Source organism: Pelodiscus sinensis, chromosome 1, assembly GCF_052426305.1.
Source record: "Pelodiscus sinensis isolate ZL-2025 chromosome 1, ASM5242630v1, whole genome shotgun sequence".
Lineage (NCBI taxonomy): Eukaryota > Metazoa > Chordata > Testudines > Trionychidae > Pelodiscus > Pelodiscus sinensis.
The window spans coordinates 134820116-134844517 of NC_143052.1; the positions used below are offsets into that span (position 1 = coordinate 134820116).

The following is a 24402-nucleotide window of genomic DNA, read 5'->3' on the forward strand; positions in this document are numbered from 1 at the left end:
GGGCCAAACCAGTAAAACTCTTCTGCTCCCCCCGAGCTCCAGAGCCCTTAAAGGGATAGACTCTGGCCACAGTGCCAGTGCCTGTGCCTGCTGCAAGCCTGCCAGCCCAGAGCCAGCAGTCCAAGCACCTGGCCCAGCATGAGCCAGCAACCCACTGGCACCCAGCCCTCCACCACTCCCCAGGCGCAGGCTGGTAGCTCCCAGGAGCCTGCCAGGGGCTGCAAAAGGTGAGCACCTTCCTGGTCTAGTGCAGAGATCGTGGACCTCATTGAGGTTTGGGGGGAAGCCTCCAATGCCCACGATCTCCGCACTAGACACAGGAATGCAGCTGTCCACAGGCGGATGGCTGACTGCCTGGCCACCAAAGGCAACATGCGCACCCAGGAGCAGGTGCACATGAAAATAAAGGATCTGCAGCAGGCCTATACCAGGGCCTCTGGGGGCAGCTCCCAATCAGGGGCTGACCCGGACTCCTGCCCCTATTATGATACCCTGGACCGCATCCTGGGGGGTCAGATGGTCTGTGCTCCCCCAGGTGGTCATTGACCCTGGGGCAGAGGGCCCTGCCCATGACACCCAGGAGGAGGAGGAGGAGGACAGCCAGGAGCCGCGGGAGCCTGGAGGGAGCGTGCCCCGCACCCAGGACCCCCAAGCCATCCCAGCAAGCCTGTCGCCGGTGTCATCCGAGGCTGGGGAGGCCTCGACATGTGAGTGCCCTCACTGTCCCCTTATGTGGGGGGGGAGGGGGAGGGGAGAGAGAGACCAGGGACCGCGCGTGTGGGCCTTGCTGACCATGGGGCACGCAGCAACCTGTGCATGTGCCATGCCACCCTGGGCATGTGGCCCCAGCTGGCTGCCACACAGGGACCCTGGCCTGTTACCCACACGCATGTATGTATGAAGGCACATGACATGCTCCTGACCCCGGGGAGGGACACTGCACGATGCCCTCCCTCCACAAGCCCCCTCTACGCAGAGGCAGGGCACATCTCCCCTTCCCTCCCACACCCACACTATATACAGCACAGGGGCCAGCTCACACTCCCAGGGATATCAGGACATGATGGTGCAGACACCTGCCGTCCTCGCCTTGCAGAGGGGGGCTGGGCTTCACCCACTGTGTCTCCAGGAATAACTGATCACTTCTTGTGTTTCTCCACAGCTGCAGCAGCTGCAAATGCAGGACGCACCATCCCGCCCAGGACATCCTCCTGCACCCAGGCCTTCAGCAGGCTGTGCCGGAACCAGGAGGAGTACCAGTGGCAGCACCTGGAGTTCCTGCGAAGGCAGGTCCGCTGCCAGGAGCACTAGGTGCAGGAAGATCTGCAGCTGCGGCGGGAGAGTTTGTGGGAGCTGCTTGACCAGGGCCGTGCCATCCGCGACCACCTGCAGACCCTGGTGCAGAGATTGCGGCCTGCTGCCACTCCAACCCCTGCAGCTGCCCCAGCTATCACTCCTCCTTCCACTCCTGCTCCCCCTCCTGCTTCTTCCTCTCCCCCTTCACCCACCCCACCCTCCATACCTGGCCCCACACTCATAGTGTTGGGAGACAGGTGGACCAGCAAGACCCCCAACCCAGAGCTTCTCCTCCCCCTTCCGGCTCCCTCCTCCCATGTTTGTCCCTCCTCTCTCCCACCCTCATTCCCCCCGCATCCCAATTATGGTCAATAAAGGGAGTTTGTTTTTGGCAACACACGTGTTTTTATTTTACATCAGGAAGGGGGGTTAGGGAGGGGAAAGTGGAAGGATGTGAGGGTGGAATAAGGCACAAGGCCCCTCTGGGGCATGCTAGGAAGACTTCAGTCCTCCTCTGGGTGGAAGCTCTCCCGCAAGGCCTACCGGATACGGACAACCCCTCAATGGGCCTCCTAGCTGGCAGTCATGTAGGGCTGTGCATAGAAGCCAACCAAGTGGTTGGCCTCTGCCATCCAGCCTGACAGGAAAGCCTCATCCTTCCTCTCACACAAATTATGCAGCACACAACAAGCTGCCACCACGTGCGGAATATTCCGCTCGGAGAGGCGGGTGAGGAGGCATCTAAAATGGGCATTCAACTGGCCCAACGTCTCCTCCACCACGATGTGGGCCCTGCCACCCTTGGCATTAAAGGCCTGTTGGGAGGGTTTGAGGTGTCCCGTGTCATGAGCCAGGGTTGTAGTGGGTAGGCCTCATCCCCCACCAGGCACACAGGCACGTCCATGTCCCCGACCCTGATGTGGCAGTCGTGGAAGCAAGTCCCAGCATGCAGCCTCTGGCACATGGAGGAGTTGTGGTAAACCCATGTCATGTGCTTTTCCAGACCAGCCCACGATGTCCATGAACTGGCCCTGGTGGTCAGACACAGCCTGCAGGATGACTTAGAAGCATCCCGTCCAGTTGATGTAGAGGGAGGCCTGGTGGTCCGGGGCACGGATGGCGATGTGAGTCCCATCGATTGCCCCCCTCCCCGCCCCGCAGTTGGGGAAGCCCAAGATGCCAAACCCCTCAATCACCGCTTCCAAATCGGTGAGGTGAATGACTCTGCGGAGCCGCACTCTATTGATGGCCTTGACCACCTGCAGAGGGACACACAAAACCACCGAGAGTCACTGGGGTGCCAGGGTGGCTGAGAGTGCTTCTTCCCCACCATTGCCCCGCGCCCCCACTCCCAGGAGCAACCCCCCCTGCAATCCTGGCCACCAGGCAGTCCGTAGTGCAGTTGGGACAGACCAAACCTTCCTGGGGAGGGGACTTTCACCACCTCCCCCACTTTTCCCTAGGGCAGCCCATCCCCTCCTTGCACCCCCCCCCTCCTGGCAGAGTGTCCGGAGATTGCCGTACCTGCACGAGCACTGCTCCGACAGTGGATCTCCCCACGCCGAACAGGTTCCCCACGGATCGGTAGCTATCCGGCGTGGAGAGCTTCTAGAGGGCGATGGCCACACGCTTGTGGAGGGGAATGGCAGACATCATATGCGTGTCCCGTCGCCACAGAGCAGGGCGAGCCACTCACAGAGCTCCAGGAAGGTGTCCTTCTTCATCCTGAAGTTCTGGGTCCACTGTTGGACTCCACAGCGCTCCAGGACGATGTGGTCACACCAGTTGCTGCTGGTGTCCAGACGCCAGATGCAGCAGGGCACGCTGGCATCCGGGCACTGCTGCTGCTCCTCCCTGGCCCCCAGGGGTGTTGGAAGAGGGCCTGGGGGTTGGGCTGCAGCAGATGCTGCCAGGCAGTCTCCAGCAATTGCAATCAGGCTTGCAGCAAGACATCCAAAATGAGCACCAGAGTGCCTAGGGGTGGCTCTGGCTCCATGGTGCCGAGTGCTGTGGTGTCCCGAGTGAGGGCAATCAAAGCAGACAGAGAGACAAATGCTTTGCTGTCCCTCAGTGAGATAGGCAAGGAAGCAGGGAAAGCTGAGGACCGGCTGTCCAGGGGTGTCCCTTGAAGCACAAGCCTCAGATAACCTCAGGCATTAGCCATACAAAGCAACTACTGACCTGATGCCCAGCTGGAACCAGTTTCAGCTGCCCTTAAATGCGATTCAGTGTCCAATCAGTGTGGACGCACTATTTCAAAATAGCAAAATGCTATTTCGAAATGCATTTTGTGTGTAGATGCATTATTTCATTTCAAATTAACTATTTTGAAATAAGATATTTTGAAATAATGCTGTAGTGAAGACATATCCTAAGAGTCCTGCTCATTCTCCTCAGTGCTTGTGTAATTCACTGTTAGCGTGCAGGTGAGCATCCTCTGCTGGTGCAGAGTGTCATCTAAGCTGCTGCCATTTTACATCGCACACGTGAGGCTCTTTCTTGGCGAAAGAGACCAGGGCCAGGTGTGGTACTTGTGCCATCTTCGAGCAACAAGCAGCCCAGATTCACGCTTCTGGAGCTCCCTGTAAGCTACCCTAAGAGAAGTTTGATAAATCAAGTTCTTGGGGATGAAATGTGCTCTTGGTGACCAACAAGGCCTGTCCTACAGCCCCTTTTCCTCAGGGGTGAGAACCAGCATAGTCCTTATTAAGCAAATTCCAAAGCAAGTTATGATGCCACAACACAACGTCTCTCATTTATCTGTTTAAATTAGAAAAAGGGATTGACTCAAGTCTGTCCTTTAGCACATGCACGGTGATTAAACAGCAACTGGCAAGCTAGCTCAGGCACAGAGGGGAGGGAAGAATGACACAGGGATTGGTAAGAAGTGAGATAAGGTGAATAGGATCCAAGGGATTAGAAGTCTCAGAGGGAGAGACATGCTAGTCTGTAACTTTAAAAATGACTAGTCCTCTGTCACCGTGAAGCAGTGTTTCCCAATTTTATTTGGCCATAGAACCCTTTTAAACTCAAAAGAATTTTGCGGAACCCCTAATAACAGTCTGATATATGGAGCTGAAAAACTAGACCGCAAATAAGTAAGGATAATAATAATCAAATGCTAAACAATGTAATGAGAAGGGGCTTGAGGGTGCAGGGTCCAGGTGGAGGTATGGGTGCAGGACAGGGTGCTGGCCTGTGGGAGGGATACAGGAAGGAGTGCAGGGTCTGGGAGGGAGTTGTGACCTGGAGGAGTTGGGGAGAGGGGATACAGAGGATTTGAGTGGTGACCTGGGGCAGGGTGTTGTTGGGAAGAGGGGAGCTAAGGTGCAGAGGCAGGCTCTGGCTGGGAGACACTTACCTAGACACAGGGTCAATGCAAGTCTGCTGGTGGGTTGCTCCATGTGGTTCTGCTCCAGCATGGGGAGGGAGGGAAGAAGGAGGATTTGCTCTTCCCCTGCCTCCAGCAAAATGTCTCTGCCCCTGTTGGCTGGAAACTGGCCAATGGGAGCTGAGGGATTTGGCTGGGGGCGGAGACAATGCACACATTCTCCTGTCCCTCCCCAGCTTGCAGAGCAATTAGCAGCCAGCTGTTTAAAACAGTGTGAGCTGCTCTGTAGTAATGGTACCAGTGAGGTGGCCATGGGCCAGATCCAGTGGTTTGGTGGGCTGTATTCTGTCTGCTAGATGCCTCTTGTCCACCCCTGCAATAGCTGATGAGGAGGTGTGAATACCAAGAGAGGGAAAATTGCTTTTTTAGTGAGCCAGCCATTCCCAGTCTTTATTCAAACCCAGATTAACAGTATCATGATGGCAAATGAATTGCAGCTTTGCAGTTTCTCTTTGAAGTCTGTTTTTGAAGTGTTTTTGCTGAAGGACAGCCACTTTGAAATCTAGGGTATGTCTACACAGCAAAGTTATTTCAAAATAACAGCCCTTATTTCGAAATAACTTTCCTAGCATGTACACAGCCAAACCGCTGTTTCGAAATAAATTCGAAATAGCGGAGCGCTTATTTTGATTTTGGTAAACCTCATTCTACAAGGAATAACACCAAGTTTGAAATAGCTAATTCAAAATAAGTGCTGTGTAGACACTTATTTCGAAATAAGGGGCTTCCAGACTTCCCAGGGTGCCCTGGTGGCCACTCCAGCCTCAACCAAGAACACTTCTCTCCCCTCCCTGGAGCCCTTAAAGGGGTAGGCTCTGGCCACAGTGCCTGTGCCTGTGCCAGGTCCAAGCCTGCCAGCCCAGAGCCAGCAGTCACTACCCCTGACCCAGTGGTCCCAAAATATGAGCCAGCAAGCCACTGGCAGCCAGCCCATTGCCGCTCCCCAAAAGCAGTCTGCCAGCTCCCAGGAGCCTGCCAGGGCCCGGAGAAGGCAGGCACCTTCCTGGTCCAGGGTGGAGATCATGGACCTTATTCAGGTTTGGGGGGGATGCCCCCAACATCCATGATCTCCACACTAAATGGAGGAATGCAGCTGTCTATGTCAGGATAGCTGTCAGCCTGTCCACCAAAGGCCACATGCGAACCCAGGAGCAGGTTCGCATGAAAATCAAGTTGATCCGGCAAGACCCCCACCCCTTTCCCTTCTTCCCCCTTCCAGCTCCCTCCTCCCAGGTTTCCCCCTCCCCCCTCCCACCTCCTTTCCCCAGTCTCACCAGAGTTTCATTTCTCCCCCCACCCCATTTTGTTAAATAAAGAGAGTTTGTGTTTATGAAAAAACATGTATTTTATTTGACATCAGGAAGGGGGACTGGGGGAGGGGTAAGTGGAAGGACATGAGGGAGGAATGAGGCATAAGCCACCAGTGGGGCAGACCAGGGAGGCTCTTAGTGCTCCTCAGGGTAGACGCTCTCCTGCTGGGCCTCCTGGATACTGACAGCCCCCTGATGGACCTCCTGGATGGCAGCCTGCAGAAAGTGCAGCCTGGCTCACAGCAATGTGTCCAAGAGAAGCACCAGAGTGCTCAGGGGCAGCTCTGGCTCCATGTTCAGAGTGCTGTGGTGTCCCGAGTGAGGGCAAGCAGAGCATGCAGAGTCAAAATACTTTGCTGTCCCTCATCGAGGTAGGCAAGCAAGCAGGGAAACCTGAGAACCGGCTGTCCAGTGGGGTTCCTTTAAGCACAGACCTCAGATAGCCTCAGGCAGCAGCCACACAAAGTAACTCCTGACCTGATGCCCTGCCGCACCTGGCACTTAAATGTAATTCAGTGTCCAGTCAGTGTGGACACGCTACTTCAAAATGCATTTTGTGTGTGGACGCGTTATTTCGAAATAAGCTATTTTGAATTAACTATTTTGAAATAACGCTGTAGCATAGACATATCCTTACTGAGTGTCCCTCTGCCACAGAGGGAGGTTATGTGTTTCCTTTAACCGCTCCCATTCCCCCCCCCTTTTTTTTACAGCTGCTTTTTAATAAATTGTATTTGCTTTGAACTGCACTATGATCAGTGCGTCAGAGAAGCGTGCAGAGAGAGCATCCCAGAGGCAGGACACCCTAGTTCCTGTCCTATGTGACCACAGCTAGGTTGGGGCTCAAACCTCCCAGGAATCCTGGGCCCAGCCTTGAGTACTCTGCCACACAGGAGAGTGGAAAGGGAGCCCTCGAGGTCAGGCAGGTCCCTGAGCAAAGGGAGTTGGAGTGAGGTGCCGGATACTTTCGGAAGCCTGGAAAGATGATGGGAGCATTCCCCTGCTTGCACATCCTCATCTCTCTCTCTGCCTGTCATTGAGAGAATGATGTGCGTGTGCGACTGATGCACTATATTCCCAGTGGAGGCCCCCTTTAGTAGAGGGGATCTGAACTTCATTGGGACTATACCTCCCATGATGCCTTGGGGTGGGGGGAGGGAGAGAGAGAGAGAGATCCACGTCAGGGAATGCAGAAAGAACATGCAATGGGCTGCAGCTAGGAAGGAGCTGAGATTGTTTAATGGAGCTGTGTCCAGGCCAGAAGCTGCCTTTAAAAAGCCAGAAACTGCTGAAAGCCTGCTGGGGCTTTGATGAAGCAGGGAGCCTCAGATGCCACCATGGGCTTCCCAGGAGCCAGAGCAGAGATGGTTGCTTTGCCCAGAACTGTCTAAGATGGGCTAGAGGGAAGGCAGTGTGAGTATCCACTGGCCTCTTTTGAGAAGGTGCTTGCAAGGGGAGGCCCATCAAAGAGACTGCCAAGAAGTTGTCCTGAGAAGAGGTGAGTTGTCATCTGACCAAAATCCGGAGTTGCTTACGCCTGGTTAAAACAATCCCAATTTTCGGAGGAACTGTGTAGCTTAGGTTGATGCCAAATTTTCTGTCCCTTGTTGCCTTGGATGGTCAGATTTAGTGGACCAACAGAGTGCTGTCCTCAGCTTCGTGATTTTTAAGTGCACCCATACAAACAAGGATTTATAATTCTGAAATCTAGAGTTGTACATGTTCTGAGGTGGGGTAAATGATGGCAGTGTAAATGCAAGTTAGATACATTTCATTTAGTACTGTAAACTGTGTTTATGGATTTATTGAACTGCTGATTTAAATTAGTTGTGACATTTAATCTTAGGTTACATCTACACTACCCTGGGGATCTACGTTCTGAGGCTGATCCACTGATGGATCTAGTAAATGTAGTTAGATGGATTTACTGCCATGGTGTCCTCACAGGTCTCTGGCTCTGTCTCAGAAGGCTGCTTGTATGTGTGCTCAATGATGTGGGCACAATGACCACAGCAGACCCCAAGAGGGCCCCCAAAGACCACAAACCAGAGAAGGATCGAAGGTGCCAGGCCAGGTTTATTGTTAAGCCAAGTACAGTAATAGTTGTCAGTAGGCTCTACTGAACCAGTACGCATATGTACTTGCCACAATGGAATGACTGAGTCAGTGGGACATTTCCACTGCCCCCAGGTCATACAAAGGCTATCTCCCCAAGACACCACTTTATATACAGGTACAAATAAGTCACACCTCACTGTTGATGTGTCAGGTTGCCCTCTGACATTGTCAGGTTATCATCCATCACCGTGTACCTCGTGGTTTGATTAGACCATCTCTATCCATCATGCTGTCATTCTAGACCCTTTCCTGAACCTGGGTCTGTATCTGTGGGGAGTGGGTACCAAGGTCTTTTTTAATGAGCTGGTGGTACCATGTGATTTCAATTTATGACAGTGCCAATTACTGTTCTACACCTGGGCCCATTACCAATTAGCATTTTGCTCTCTCGTGACAAGTTCTGTGAGCAGGGGCCTGTCTCTTGCTCACAGCTTAGCTTTGCTTTATGTTGGCCATGTTTTGTCCATTGTTGGCTAGGCCTCAGGCCTCAAACCAGGCCTGTGCTGCATAGGCTTATGTTTTAGGCCTTCATCTTACTACAGCAAAGACCTGCCAAACCAACCTCAGTTTGCTCTCCCGTCAACGCTGTTACTCTACTCCGGACAAGAAGAGTAAGGGAAGTCAACAGAATGTGGACCTCTCCATAGTATACAGCAGGCATGTCAAACTCGAAACCTACTGAGGGCCACACAAATAAAAACTGATAGCTTTCAGGGCCACCAAAGAAAATGTACTTCTATCAGAAAGTCATAATTATTTATTATTATAGATTACGTTTTAGATACATTTTATAATTTTTCAGGTCTTGTTTTAATATAATACAATAATTTGATATGTAAAATTATTATTTGCCCATATAAAATAATTTTTAATTTAAATATAAGTTTAAGGTACTTTAATTTTTTATATGATACATTACTTGTTTTGTTGAAATAAAAACAAGTACAGACTGTGGTTAATCAAATAGAACAGGCTTCCGTGAAAATTTCAGATACTTTATAAGTTTGAGATTTTGCATGAACATATATTCACGCAATTGCAAAAAATTGACACATATTTATATAAAATATACATTTTGTGATTTTATTTGGAAATAAATAAAAACCAAAATATTAACAAAATATCCCCCTCCTCTTCCCCAGAGCCAGGCACTCCCATACTCCTGTTCTAAACCAATCCCCCTCCGCTCCTCCAGAGTCCCCTCTGCTCTAACCCAATGCTTCCCACTCCCCCAGAGTCAGGCCCCCCAGACCTTTCCTAATCTAATGCCTCCCCACGTCCCCAGAGCCAGGCATGCCCAACCTAATGCCTCCTCTCTCCCTCAGAGCCATCCCCCTTAACCTAATGCCTGGGTCCTGGAGCCTCTGCTGCCACCACACATTTTTTCCTCATGAACTGGGGCAGCGTGAGCACAAAGGCCAGCTGTGAGCAGGTGCTTGATGCCTGTGCAGAGTGGCAAGCCGGCTGTGAGCACGTGCTGGGGCGCCAAGTGCAAAGTGTCCTGGCTGGCCGTTAGCAGTTGCTGCGGCACCATGTGCAGAGCAACCCAGCCAGCTGAGAGCAGTCACTGCGGTGCAGTGTGCAGAGTGGCCGGTCGGCCAGCTGTGATCTGCTCTTGGTCACGTGCTCCGAGCGGCCAGCAGGCCACGCTTTATTCTTTTATGAAAATGTAGTGGCGGCATGCAAAAAATTTCGGTTAGGCCACATGCGGCCCACCAGAGGCCTGTTTGGCATGCCTGGTATAGAGCCTGTAGTAAAGTGACTTAAGGTATGTCACCTTATTCATGTAGCTGGAGTTGCATAGACTTAAGTTGACTTTCTGCTGCAGCATGGATGTAGCCTCAGTCTGTAATGGCATGTTTTCTTAAATTGTTAAGTAAAGGAGAGTTAACGCTAAGTGTATATTAAGGCTACGTCTACACTTCAGGCTTCTTGCGCAATAACAACCGTTCTTGCGCAAAAACTTGCGGAGTGTCTACACTGCACACATGTTCTTATGCAAGTAAATTTATTTACAGTAAAGTGTCAGAAAAGAGGGCTTCTTGCGCAATAGTTATTCCTCTCCCCATGAGGAGTAAGCCCTCTTGCTCAAGAGCTCTTGCGCAAGAAGGCAGTGTGGATGGCCCTCCTGCTTATCTCGTTCTGCAGGGGCGTGTCTTGTGCCTGGAACAGAAAAACAAGATGGCAGAAAGTGCAGCCTGGCTCACAGCAATGTGTGCAAGATGGCCACCAGCAAAAAAAAGGCCTCTTCTTAAAGGGGCCATACTGATTTTTTTATTGTTTTATTTTTTTTTATCTTTTATTTTATTTTTATTAATAACTGCTGCCGGGGTCCTTTTTTTTTTTTGCTCAACAACTTTGGTCTCCCCTTTTTTTTCCCCCTGTGGTTTTTTTTTGGGGAGAGGGGTGTTCGGTATTTTTGGTTAAACCATCTGGCAACCCTACAAGCCAGCGTTGCCTGCTTTGGACTAACTCAGGAAGGAAAAGGGTAGTGAGGTGAGAGAGGGACGTTATGCAAGTAATGTAGTTTATAACTGCTCTACTTCTACCAGTGGTGGAGGGAGGCGAGGTCAGCTTGGCCCAGTGGCCAATTACAGGAGAGGGAGTAGATTTGAAGGGTTGCAGGGTTGGGTGGAGGCACAGGCACAAAGGCCAGGCAGTGCTTGGTGAAAGCAGGTACAGGGCAGGGGAGGAATGGAGCTAGAGCAGGATGTTCCCTGAAATTAACTTGGAAATGTTGATCGGTAGGCTGGGTTTTCTAATCTCTAATGTTTCTGTTATCAGGATAGAAACTGAAAGTAACACAAGACACAGTCTGGGAAGCTGTAGGAAAAGCCATGGCCACTGGCTGGAACAGAGGTAAAGACTGTGTGTGTATGTTATGTAAATATGTGTGTGTGTGTGTATTAATACAGACTATATTAATTTATGGGCATATGTACGTTTGTGTGTTTTTATGGCTGTTGTGAATCTATGTATCTAATATATAAAGGAGAATGTTTGTATGTTTGTGCGCTAATAACTTGGACACTATAAGAGCTACCACAACCAAACTTTGCATGGGATAACTTTTCCTCCAGGAGAAGGGTTTAAGGTACAGTGGGAGGGAAGAGATGAGAGACTGATGCCTCTCCCTGGGGCTGCATGGAGCTTGGCAGTGCTGGGAGAAGCGGCTTCCCCAGGGGAAGTGGCGGGGACAGTCTCTCACTAAGGCTGGCGGAGGGATAACCTTTCATCCAGGAGAAGGTTTAAGGGACTGTGGGAGGGAAGAGATGGGAGACCAACACCTCTCCCCGGGGCTGCACGGAGCTTGGCAGTGTGGGGAAAAGCGGCTTCCTGGGGGAAGTGGCAGGGACAGTCATTCACTAAGGCCAGCGGAGGGACAAGGAAGCAGAGGGCGGGCTTGGGTGCCGGCGGCAGGCGCGCAGTTCCCTTCCCCCTCCCTCCTCTGAGCAACGCCGGGTAATTCCAGCTAGTATAATATATAGTTAATACCTCCAGTCTGTCTATTTCTGTGAGTTTATTTATACCCAGGGCTCGACAATTAGTGTGATATACTCGCCTGTGGTGAGTAGATTACAAGCCGGCACAGCTGCGCCGTGCGGTCAGCGCACAAGCAGTGTGCCAAACTGCACAGCTGGTGAGTGGGGCTCACCACTGCTTGGCGAGCCCTGTTTATACCCATACTGTAATTTTAGTTACTAATGTTTTAATGAAGATAAAGTCACTGACAATAAAATGATTTTCTTGCCTAAATGCCAAATGAATGTTTCTTACCAAAACAAAAATGAGAGAACAAATGATGAGAGTAGAGACCAGCTAGGTGACACATTACAAAAAAGGTACATGTACAAAGTGAAAGCGAGGGATGTTAGCTAGCGTGTCATTGAACAGTTGCATAACTGCACGAAATCTTAGTGGTTACACAACTATTCAAGGGTCCCCGGGGGCAGGACCTGCAGCCAGGGTGCTCCACCCCACTCCTGAGGAGCCCCCTGCCACTCTGCACTGCTGCCTCTTGATCAGGCAGGTGGGAACTGGCCTGCCAGAGAGCCTGCTTCCCACACAGACTGGTTCCCAGAACGGTTCCCAGAAAAATGATAGAGATGGCTGTGTGTGTGTGGAGGGGAGGCGGGAGGTGCACCACAGAGCTGGTGCTGGGGGGCTTTTAAGATTAACGGATAAGCTCAGTTAAAACAATGATTTATTAAAAATTAGTATATCCTATTGGACCCATCTTCCCGCAGACAGCTCAGATTTTGTGTGTCAATGTCTGTATGGGCTTCTTTATATTAGAAAATGTATAAATAGTTACACTAGTGCAAGCTTTTTTATAGGCACTGCATGTGTTCTTTCTGGGCCTGATTCAAAGTCCACTGAAGTCAAAGGGACTCTCTTCACTGATTTCAATGGGCTCTGGATCAGGCCTTAGCTGAGTATGTGTCTGGGCATGTCTGGGCAAGTGGGCTCTCAGATCTGAGTTGAAAATAGTCTAGTCATGAAAATGACAGACTAGAAAGTGTTGATAAAGGAATTTTAAAGATACACTAACTCCTGGTGCTGAGGAGGAAATTAAAAGTTTAAAAGTGCCCTGTGCAATTTGCTCTCAGTGTTCCCATCCCATGTGTCACGGGGTAGACTCACCAGCATGGCGCCTTCAGCTGGTTGCTTTGGGGAATTAGCTTGTTGTTTCTTTGGGCACCTTCCTCCAGCTGGTATCTCCCTGTGTCCTTCTTTATCCATGGTGTCCGCTTCAGGACACTGCCCTCCGGCAGTACCCACTCCAGTCTCTCTGCACTCCCTCCCAGGGGTGTTGTTTACTCCACTGCACACTCCAAGGTCCTCCCTTCTCCCAGGTACCCCAGTTCTTCTCCCCAGGAACACCCAGGTCCCCTGCACCCACCTTGCCTCAGTGACCCACTGTCAGTCTTCATCTAGCCCCTGCCTCCGGGGCAGACTGCAGTCTGTAATAGCCACTCATCACTGGCAAAGAGGTGTGGACCTGCTGCCCCTGCCTACCATAGCTGCCCCTCGCAACCCCAGTAGCTTCAGACCTTGCAGCCTGGGTAGGGTTGCCAGGTGTCCGGTATTCTCCTGGACAGTCGGTATTTTCATCTCCTGTCCAGTAAAAAAATTTGGAAAATACCGGACACCTAAGATGTCCAGTATTTTCTGACTTTTTTCCCCAGCCAGGAGACGAAAATGCCGGGCATCTGGCAACCTTACAAACACTCATCGCCTGGCCTCCCCTCCCCCGAACACCCCTAGCCCCTCAACCCCATGCTTACCTGGTTCTGCAAGGCTGCTGGCACAAAGACCAAGGGGAAGCAATGACTCCTCTCAGTCTTAATGTTCAACCGCTCTCCTGTTCCTATCTCTGCGCTCACTCTTAAAGAGGACACGCAGTTTGAATGCTGTGTTATCTTATTTTTCTTTTCTTTTTTTTTCTCTCAACAACTTTGGTCTTCCCTCCCTTTTTTTTCTTCAACAGAATTTTTTCCCAGTGTTTTTTTTGGGGGGGGAGGGGCAGATGTTCGGTATTTTTGTTTCAACCATCTGGCAGCCCTAAGCGTGGGGGCTTACTTGGCCAGAGCCTCCCCAGCCCTGCCTTCTTTCCCCAGCTCTGCTCTGCCACCAGGAAGCCTCCCGCTTTCCTGCAGGGCTGGCCTTACCATGAGGCAGGCATAATTTGAGCTTCCTATTTCAGGTGCCAAAATGTTGTGGGCCTGCCCTGCTTCCCTAGCAGTCAGGACCCTACTGCTCTCCAGCCAGAGCAGCCCTCAGTTTGTCAGTTCTTCCCTCACTCCAGGAATCCTTCCTTATATAGCCCCCAGCTGGGAGCTCGTTAGCAAAGCTGCCTCAGCTGGGGCTTCACTCTATTTTGCCTTTAAAGGGCCAGTGCAGGGCAAACGCCCTGTCACACCATGTCAATCCTGTTTTGTCTCCTCAGGTTGTCAATGCAAATAACAAAGAATGGTTATTTTATTCCAGAACAGAAGCAACCTGAGCATATCGCCTGATAAATCTCCATTTAAAAACATTATTATGAATGTTATTTCCAAACATATTACTGGCAGCAACCACATTTTCAAATAAACTAAATGTTTAAAAAAAAAGAAAGGAAAGAACAGTTATTTGGTCATAGATAGGCTCTTACAGTTGTAAATGACAATTTGAGGGCTTGAGTCCCATTGATTTCAATGAACGTTGAATCATGTTTTATATATAATTATTAATATTGTTTTTGTGGTTATTATTAATAATATTTTTCACTTTTCCATAGCAAGTAATGGTTCTTCTCCATCACTCTCACATGATTAATTTAATGGTCATATTGGGGGCTAGGATGATCCCTTATCCACCTCCACCAGTCCCAAGATACTGCATGTTAGCAGACAGGGAGTAGCTTTCCTCAGGAGTACTGAATAGAAATTGCCCATTGTGAATTAACAATTGTAGGTCACAAGATCCCTGGGATGATGCATTGGGAGGCTTCACTTTTTTTGACGTCTCTTGTGTCTCTGCTCAAAATAGGCGAGATCAAAGCAGACTGAAGAGCTTCAAAAGGATCTCACAAAACTAGGGGATTGGGCAACAACATGGCAGATGAATGTTAATGTTGATCAATGCAAAGTAATTCACATTGGAAAACATAATCCCAGTTATATGTACAAAATGATGGGGACTAAGTTATCTCTTACCACTCAAGAGCGAGATCTTGGAGTCATTGTGGATAGTTCTCTGAAAACATCAGGTCAATGTGCAGTGGCAGTCAAAAAAGCAAACAGAATGTTAGGAATCACTGAAGAAGAGATGGAGAATAAGACAGAAAAGATCTTATTGCCTCTTTATAAATCTATGGTACACCCACACTTGAATACTGCGTACAGATGTAGTCGTCTCATCTCAAAAAAGATATTGGCATTGGAAACAGTTTAGAAAAGGGCAACAAAAATTATTAGGGGTTTGAAACAGCTGCCATATGAAGAGAGACTGAGAATTTTCAGCTTAAAAAAGAAGAGACTAAAGGGGGATATGATAGAGGTCTATAAAATCAAGACTGGTGTGGAAAAAGAGAATAAGGAAAAGTTATTTATTTGTTTCCATAATATAAAAACTTGGGGTCACCAAATGAAATGAATAGGTAGCAGGTTTAAAACAAACAAAAGGAAGTATTTCTTCATGCAGCACACAGTCAATCTGTGGAACTCCTTGACAGAGGATGTTGTGAAGATCAGGACTTTAATAGAGTTCAAAAAAGAGCTGTTAGCCTGGATAGGTAGGAATGAAGTCCTTAGCCTCTATTTGTCTGAGGCTGGGAATGGATGACAGGAGAGGGACAACTTGATGATTACTTGTTCTGTTCATTCCCTCTAAAGGCACCTGGCATTGGCCACAGTCAGAAGACATGATACTAGGCTAGATGGACCTTTGGTCTGACCCACTATGGCCGTTCCTATGTTCCCTCTGGGTACGTCTACACTACAATGTTAATTCGAACTAACTTAGTTCGAATTAGTTAATTCGAACTAAGCTAATTCGAACTAACGGATCTAGACTAAAAAATTAGTTCGAATTAGCGTTTTGCTAATTCAAACTAGCATGTCCACACAGAGTGGACCCTGAACCAGGCTTAAGGATGGCCGGAAGCAGTGCCGGCAGGGCATCAGAGGAGGACTTAGAGCGTGGAGATGCTGTCTCAGGCTAGCCGAGGGCTGTGCTTAAAGGGACCCGACCCCCACCCCGGACAGACAGTTCTCAGGGGTGCCCCGCTTGCAAAGCAGTCCTGGCTTGGAGAGCCCTGAGTGCCCACACTGGGCACATCACAGCACTCGGCCATCAGCCCGGCTGCACTTGCCGCAAGCTGCCATCTGGGGAGATGGGGCAATTGGGGGGCTGCAGGAGAGCTTCCACCCCCAGAAGCCCACAGAGCCAGCCCAGTCCTCCCCATCGGGGGCTCGTACCCCATTCCTCCCTCACCTCCTTCCACTTACCCTTCCCTAGCCCCTCTTCTTGATGTACAAAATAAAGGACAACTGTGTTCAAAAATAGAAACTGTCTTTATTGAACAAAACTGGGGGAGACTGGGAAAAGGAGGTGGGAGAGGGGAAGAGAGAGGCTGGGAGAGGGGAGGGCAACTACAATGATCAGGGGTTGGGAACAGGTCCCATATAAAGAGAGGCTAAAGAGACTGGGACTTTTCAGCTTAGAAAAGAGGAGACCGAGGGGGGACAGGATAGAGGTCTCTAAAAGCAGGAGTTGGGTGGAGACGGTGCATACAGAAAAGTTCTTCATTAGTTCCCATAATAGAAGGACTAGAGGACACCAAAGGAAAGGAATGGGTAGCAGGCTTCAAACTTGTAACAGAAAGTTGTTCTTCACAAAGCAAAGCGTCAACCTGTGGAACTCCTTGCTGCAGGAGGCTGTGAAGGCTACAACTAGAACAGAGTTTAAAGGGAAGTGAGATCAAGTCATGGAGGTTGGGTCCATGGAGTGGTATTAGCCAGGGGGTAGGAGTGGTGTCCCTGCCCAAGGTTTGTGGCAGGCTGGAGAGGGATGGCACGAGACAAATTGCTTGGTCACTGTCTTCGGTCCATCCCCTCCAGAGTCCCTAGGGTTGGCCGCTGTTGACAGACAGGCTACTGGGCTAGATGGACCTTTGGTCTGACCCAGGACGGCCATTGTAAGCTCAGGGCTCAGGGTCGGGGGTCTCACTGGACCCCCTTGATTTTCATGCACACCTGCTCCTGGGTGGCCAGGCTGGCAGCTCTCCTGACCTAGCTGGCCACCTTCCTGTGCCTAGTGCGGAGGTCGTGGACGAGGTCCACGATGTCCGCATTAGCCCAGGCGGGTGCCCGCCTCTTGCGGTCCCGGGCAAGCTCCCGGGAGCCGCCAGCCTGGTCCCGGGAAGAGGGGAAGGGCTGGGGGGCTTCGGGTGGGTGGCTCGAGCCGTGCCAGGTGCAGGGTCTGCTAGCTGGGTGCTGTCAGGCTTGCACCTGGCATGGGCACCGTAGCCAGCCCGTGCCCCTTTAAGGGGTCTGGGGCCGGGAGGGGGACAGACGAGTTTCCCTGGTGTTGGCCAGAGTGGCCACCAGGAAAACCTGGGGAGGGTTAGTCTCCCACTAGTTCAAATTAAGGGTCTACACAGCTCTTAATTCGAACTAGTAAATTCGAACTAGGCTTAATCCTCGTAAAATGAGGTTTTCCTAGTTCGAACTAAGCGCTCCGCTAGTTCGAATTAAGTTCGAACTAGCGGAGCGCTAATGTAGCGCCTATGAAAGTTAGTTCGAACTAACGTCCATTAGTTCGAATTAACTCTGTAGTGTAGACATACCCTCTCTGTGCACCAGGTGACTCTGTTCTCTTTCCTACAGATTGTGTATCCAGAGGCATCACAGAAGGGTGAGAATGAAAGCACTGTATCCACACGCACCACAAGATTTACAGACAAAGTGGGAGCTGGGAAGATTCAGAATTTGCTCCCTGCTCATCAGTGTGATACCAGATTTAACTCTCCTTTTCCCCTGCCTCTCTTACTTCCTCTCCCCCTGCATAGCTCTCTCTGTGTCACTTTCTATCTTTCTCTATGTGTGCCTCCTCCCCATACTCACACTTTTAACTTGCTGCAACTGACAAGCTCTTAGTGATAACCCTGCAGACAGTCACTACTTGGGGGTATGTCTACACTACCCCCCTAGTTTGAACTAGGGGGGTAATGTATGCATACCGAACTTGCTAATGAAGCCCGGGATTTGAATTTCCCGGGCTTCATTAGCATAAAGCCGGCTCCGCCATTTTTAAAAGCTGGCTTGTTCAAACCCCGTGCCGCGCAGTTACACGCGGCACGGGCTAGATAGTTCGAACTATGTAGCCATTCTGATCTATCTGTACACCTCGTTCCACGAGGCGTACAGATAGTTCGAACTACGTAATTATTCCAAACTATCTAGCCCGTGCCACGTGTAGCCGCGCGGCACGGGGTTCGAACAAGCCGGCTTTTAAAAATGGCGGCGCCGGCTTTATGCTAATGAAGCCCAGGAAATTCAAATCCCGGGCTTCATTAGCAAGTTCGGTATGCATACATTACCCCCCTAGTTCGAACTAGGGGGGTAGTGTAGACATACCCTGGTATCTCTTTCATGTTTCAGGTGGAAGATATCCCAGGAAGCATTTGTGAAGAGTTTTGACCCAAGTGTCCTTCCAAATGTAACTCATATACTCTTTGAAATGAATTGGAACAATCGCAGAAGGTCCTGGCAAAGATGGGTGTGTAGTGACGGCAGTGAGCATGCTGAAGTACACTTCCTGGAGTATGTTTTAAGAAAGTTAAGATATAATTCTTCTGTTCACTGCTCAATCACCTGTTACATGTCCTGGAGTCCCTGTGGGGAGTGCTGTCAGTATATCATGGATTTTCTGCAGAGAATGCCTTATGTTAATCTAGACATTTACGTAGCACGACTCTACTGGCACAAAGAGGAAAACAATCGTAATGGTCTGTGGAACTTGAATATGGAAGTGCCCATCTGGATCATGGACCTCCAAGGTAATGACTAAACCTCCCAGGAGTTAGCTCATGGGATTACAGGGTCTGAATGGTTCAGAGGGCATTAAGGGTTTGTCTAGACTACTTCCCTCTGTCTTCAGAGGGATGTAAATTAGACATACCGAAATTGCTAATAAAGCGGGGATTTAAATATCCCACACTTCATTAGAATAAAAATGGCTGCTGCTTTTTGCCGATGTGGTGGCCATTTTTATTCTAATGAAGTGTGAGATATTTAAATCCCCGCTTCATTAGCAATTTTGGTATGTGTAATTTTTATCCCTCTGGCGACAGAGGGATGTAATCTAGGCATACCCTAAGGATGGGACTGAGGGCATTTTTCCTCTAGGTCATTGGTTCCAATTAATTCCTGGTCAGTGACCTTGCATGGCTCAGCTGAAGTTGTAATATGGATTCTGGAACCTCTCTCTTCTGGATCAACAATTCCAGTCGGTCTTGGGGGGCTTATGCAATGGGATGCTGAGTTTTGCATCTTTAGGTTTATGACTGGAAAACACTATCCAACAGCTATTTTTTTGCTGTATGTGAAATGAGCTGGTGGTTGCAGGCAAATTCCTAGCAGGGTAGGTGACAATCACTAACATCTCTATCCCTTCTGGCACTTACTTGTCCCCTTGTCTCAGCAGAGAGACAGACAAGAATGTGCCACAAACAGTGAAACCTTTTTTCCTGCCAGAGGCATTATACATCAGTGAGCGGGGGTGGGAGGTGCAGCTGGTAGGGCTGCCACTGCCTCTCATGGTCCAGTCACAGAACACCAGTCTGTTTCATGGTGCAGCCAGTCTGGCACATTTCCGCATGTCAGTTTCACCTGAGAACGTTATATTTAAATGTGGGGGCTTTTCTTTCCAGCTGCCTTTTAATCCGGCCCCAGTGTACAATGGACTCATGTGCTGCTGCTGCTAATTTTGAAAACATAGATGCTATTTTACACACCCCTCAATACCCGGATGACCCATCCCTTGTTAATAAGAGAGGGAAATGCAAGGTGTGTTTAATGAGGCCTCCCTTGAACAGAGAGAAGGAAAAGGCCAGGAGCACATGAGTTCCAAGTGCTGTAGTATCCTTGGCTCCCATAACTGGTCCTTCCTTAGAGTAATGTGTCTCCATGGCAGAAACCCAATACAGGGGCTCCCTTCCTTCAGCCTGAGTGATCTCAAAGTGGCACTTACATTTCCCTCCACACATGACTGACTGGTTCCATTTCCCCAGCTTATAACTACTGCTGGAGTATGTTTGTTTGGGATGAGGACAAGGATGAAGAGGATTATTATCCCAGGCACTTTGCTCCCTGGATTATGCTGTATTCCCTCGAGCTCCAGTCCATCCTTCAGGTCTGTAGAACTTCTGGGAGCAGAAAAGTGCATCTAGAAATGGTTCATGGGCACAGGCATAACCCAGAATCTGAGCTGGGCATTTTCTGCCAATTGTGGGTGCGTGTAAGAGGGCAATTGCCCAGGTGATTTAAAAGGGCCTTGGGGCCTACCACCACTGCTCTCGGCAATGCAACAGGGCTAAGGCAGGAGCCACTGACAAAAGGGTGTGCTGCATCAGTTTCGGGAGTTCCCCTCTGTCCTCTTCCTGCAATCCAATCACCTGTTCCACATTCTGCATCCAAACTCCCTTCCAGAGCCTGCACCCTTCATTCCCACCCTCACCAAAACTCTCCACCAGAACCTTCATCCCCTCCCTCACCCAAACTCCCTGCCAGACCTTGTACCTCATATCCCCTGGAGGACCCCAAGCGCTGCTCAAGCCTGGTGAAATTGAGTGAGAGTGGGGGAGAGTGATCAACAAAGGGCAAAGAGGGAGTGAGCCGGGGGGTGGAGACTCAGAGAAGGGACAAAACGGGCAGGGCTGCAAGAAAGGGGCGGGGCAGTGTTCCCTCTAAAATTTTCCAGCATGCAGAGTGAGTTTTGGTTTGTGCACCAATATTGAGGTCCTGTGCACTGGTTTGGATGTGTGCCACCGTGGCACCCAATTTATTAACACACATGCATTCCCAGCTGCCAGAGCAGAAACCCCTGCCTCCTCCATGCGGCATGTTCCATTCCCAGCCATCAGAGCAGACTTCCCTCCCCCGCCATGCGGCAGGTCCTGTTCCCAGCCACCAGAGCAGACACCCCCTCCACCATGAGGCAGGTCTTGTTCCCGGCGCCAGCCACCAGAACAGGCTCCCTGCCAGGTGTCAGCCCCAGCCACCTGCCAGTGGCTCCCTCACCACTCCATCTTACCATGCCAGAGCAGTCGCCTGCCACACAAGTGCTGCTGTGCAGCTCTCCAGAGGAGGTGGGTGGGAGAAGAATGTTTTGTGCCCACTTTATTGGGGGTAGGGTCATGCCAAGGGTCTTTGGGTCTGCGTGATTAGATAGTTGGCAGCCTTACCCAGTGGGCATATGGAAGCCCTGGCTGTGCCGGAAAAATACTGCCCAAATGTCAGGTGGACCTTGTCCCCGTGGGTGTGGCTTGTGCATGTTTGGGGGTCCATTAACTGTTTTGCCCTGAACTGCTGATGGCCAGCCTGTCCTTGACCTCCTTTGAGCTGGTGGTTTCAGGCTGGTGGTTTTGTGAGAGTTTTGCCTGTGGCTGAGCTATAACACATGGTCATTCCCAAATGAGCTCATGGGGATGCTAAGAGGACAGGAAAAGATTCCTCACATCTTTTGTAGAGTTTAAACGACTCTGTGATTTGCTTTATTGCAAAACAGTATAAATATAAAAAGGATCTTGTCCTTTTATGGGGCAAATACAATAGGGTTTTCCTGAGCCAAAGAATAAAGCAAGTCAGTATACCTAACCAAGTTCAAGAGAGGGAAATCCCCCCTCCCCGCCCATTTTTCTGTCTGATCCCATCCTCGATCTAGAGAATATTCTTTCTGACCCTCCTTTGCAGACTCAGCTTCCAACTCTACACAGCACATCTTTCTCTCAGGGCTCAGCTACACCAGGAAAACTTGTCAGGCCTCCCATCCCTCTACCTGATCTGGTTAACCCCTTTTGTTGCTAATGTCTGGGTGAGGTTGTTTCCTCCCAATAACGGGACCCTTGAATGTTCCATTCAACTCCCCTGAAATCTCCATGTCCAAATCTCCAGTGCCAGTGGTTGGTGTGCAGTCCACAATCAGTGCATGATGAGAAGAGCTGGTCAAAGAATGGAATTTCTGTTCTGTGAGAAATTCCAAGATTTCTTTTCGTTCTACATGAACACCATTCTGGCCTTGAGAAACCTTCCTGGAAAAGCTTTGTCATAATAGATAAATTCTGCACCACATTTTGGTTTCAATGAATTTGCAATTTCTGATGAAAAATTATTCAGTTTGAAAATTCCCAAGTAACTCTAATGCTGAATCTCTACTCAAGCACATCTCATCTAAAGAAGTGGGGTTGCCAACAAAAGCTCACGATTCTCTCTCTCTATATATTTGTTAGTCTCTAAGGCAGTGATCTCCAACCTTTTTAAGCATGAGATGACTTTTTTGAATTTAAGTGCAATCCAGGATCTACCTCAAACCCAAATCCCCACGCCCAATCTCCTTCGTGCCCCTTCCTCGAGGCCTCACCCCTGCTCACTCCATCCTCCCTCTCTCCCCCCTCCTTCCCTTTCATGAGTCTGGGGCAGAGGGTTGGGGTGCAAGCTCTGTTCTTATGTTAAGGGATTTGGAGTGTGAGGGGCTCTGAGCTGAGCCTGGGGCAGGGAGTTGGGGGGCAGGAGGGCATTCAGGGTACAGGCTCTGTAAGGGAGTTTGGATCTGGGGGGGACTCAGGGCTAGGGCAGGAGCTTGGGGTGCAGGAGGCAGTTTATGACTGGAGAAGGGGTTCAGAATGCAGGCTCCAGCTGGACACTGCTTACCAGAGGTGGTACAGTGGGGCTAAGGCAGACTCACTACTGCCTTGGCCCTGCACTACTCTCAAAGGCAGGCAGCAAACTCCCTCCCAAGTCCTGTTGTGCCCCCCTCCATTCTGTGGAGATAGACCACAGGATGGGAGAGGGAGCACCCTGACATTAGTGCCCCCTTCTCTTCCTTCCCTGCCCAGCAAGCAGGGGATGCGAGGGGAGGGAGGAGGACAACTCCAAAGCAAAGGGCAGGAGGTACACAGCAGGGGAAGGGCAGCTAAAGTGCCGGCATTTAATAGCCTCTTGGCCAAACCAGTCAGGATCACCTGTCAGAGGCTCCAAGATCTACCAGTAGATCCCGATGTACTGGTTGGTGACCACTGCTCTAAGGTGCAATAGGACTACTCATTGTTTCTGACCATGCCTGGGAACCCCTTTGAACTCACCAGGATTCTGAATGAAGAGATTAATATTACAGGTGCTTGCATTTACAAAGAGCTCCTGTCATGTCCATTAAATCCTAGAGTGAGTCCAAATTACAAATGGTAAGATGCCGACGTCAAGAAAATAATTAACTTCAGCTGTTTTTTCACCAGAACTTTCCATCTTGCTTAGAGATTTCAATCAAGGCGGACAAACCTCCAATTTTCAGCCTATGTGTAGAAGATGAAGAACAGAAAAGAGCACTCACAGCAGAAACCAACTGACAGGAAACATCACCCACATTAAAACTGTAGAATTGGGGGAGGGGAAGAGGGTGCAGCCAGAGTGGGTACAACAGAGTGTCCCTGTGCCACTGCTCTGCTAACACAGCATGTTTTCTCATGCATGAGCTGACAGAACATTAGTATGTGTAATCATTGTAATTTGATTTAGTTACGCGTAGCCACTTCCTTCCTATTGCCTCAGCTTCTAGCTTTTTGAAAGTGTATTATGTTTAAATGCTTAATGTTGTCCAGTGACTGGTCATGTTAACTCCTGTGACCCAGTGTACGGGTTCACACAACTTGTTTATTCTGCAGCCAGTTCTCTTTCACCAAATGAACATCTTTTGTACTATATATTTGAGAAATGTGCATCTGTCAGGCTGCAGGATGGAGGGGGCCACTGCCCAAGCAAGACACACCCCTAGCCCGACCTCCAGCCCCACTCCTTCTGCTAGGCCCTGCTCCTATCCCCTAGGCGACACGTGTGCTCCCCCCTTCCAAACACAGGAAGGGGAAAGGAGTGGGCACATGCATGCTTGCCATAGTCTCCCCAGCCCCGGTAGAAGGCACACCACACTGCACAGCCGAGCCCAGCCCAGCCTTGAGCACCGGAAGTGGGAGGAGGCACGGCATGCTGTGCCGTATAGCCCAGCCTGGCCCAGCTTCTTCAGCCCTGGAGCACTAGGGAGGGAGGAGGCAGGACGTGCCGTGCTATCCAGCCTGGCTCAGCCCAGCCTTTCCAGCACTGGAGGACTGTGGGAGGGAGGAGGCAGGGTGTGCTGTGCCACACGGTCCGGCCCAGCCTCAGAGCACTCTGGAAGGGAGGAGGGCATGCCATGCACCCAGGCCAGTTCCATTATTTTCCCTAGACACAAATAATGTCTGAGGGGGAAAGCATCAGTGGGTGGCAAGAGATGGAATGCTCCTCACTCAACCCTCTCCAACCAGGGATTGCACAGCAGCCTGTGCACATGGCTGCATATAGAGCGCCAGTCCAGAGCAGACAGCTGCATGAGGCTGCCACAAAGGAACCTTGCGCTCCTGCTCAGAAGGAATCTGGAGAAGCTTGCCATACTCCCGACTCTGTGGTGCGATACCTTCCCATCACACATGACCACTCAGGGTGACCACTCAGGCGACTGGGGTCATGGACACACACAGCAGTGCCGCACATGGCA

At 50.2% G+C, this 24402-nt stretch overlaps 1 protein-coding gene across 3 annotated transcripts in view; it reads left to right on the forward strand.

The window, feature by feature from the left end:
• The window catches only part of LOC102450401 (C->U-editing enzyme APOBEC-1-like), a 33166-nt gene extending 9588 nt beyond the window's left edge, over positions 1-23578 (forward strand). Inside the window, exons 1-6 of one of the 3 annotated variants that reach the window (XM_075902042.2) lie at positions 10742-10791; positions 10900-10974; positions 17490-17517; positions 18264-18661; positions 19895-20016; positions 23114-23578. In XM_075902042.2, the coding sequence (XP_075758157.1) occupies positions 10953-10974; positions 17490-17517; positions 18264-18661; positions 19895-20016; positions 23114-23224 (681 nt within the window). In that variant the 5' untranslated portion in view covers positions 10742-10791; positions 10900-10952 and the 3' untranslated portion in view covers positions 23225-23578. Of the gene's footprint in view, positions 1-535; positions 708-1162; positions 2717-10741; positions 10792-10899; positions 10975-17489; positions 17518-18263; positions 18662-19894; positions 20017-23113 lie in introns of those variants that run through there. The other 2 variants (XM_075902036.2, XM_089771607.1) reach the window with 2 other exon arrangements.
• The last annotated feature ends 824 nt before the right edge of the window (positions 23579-24402 follow it).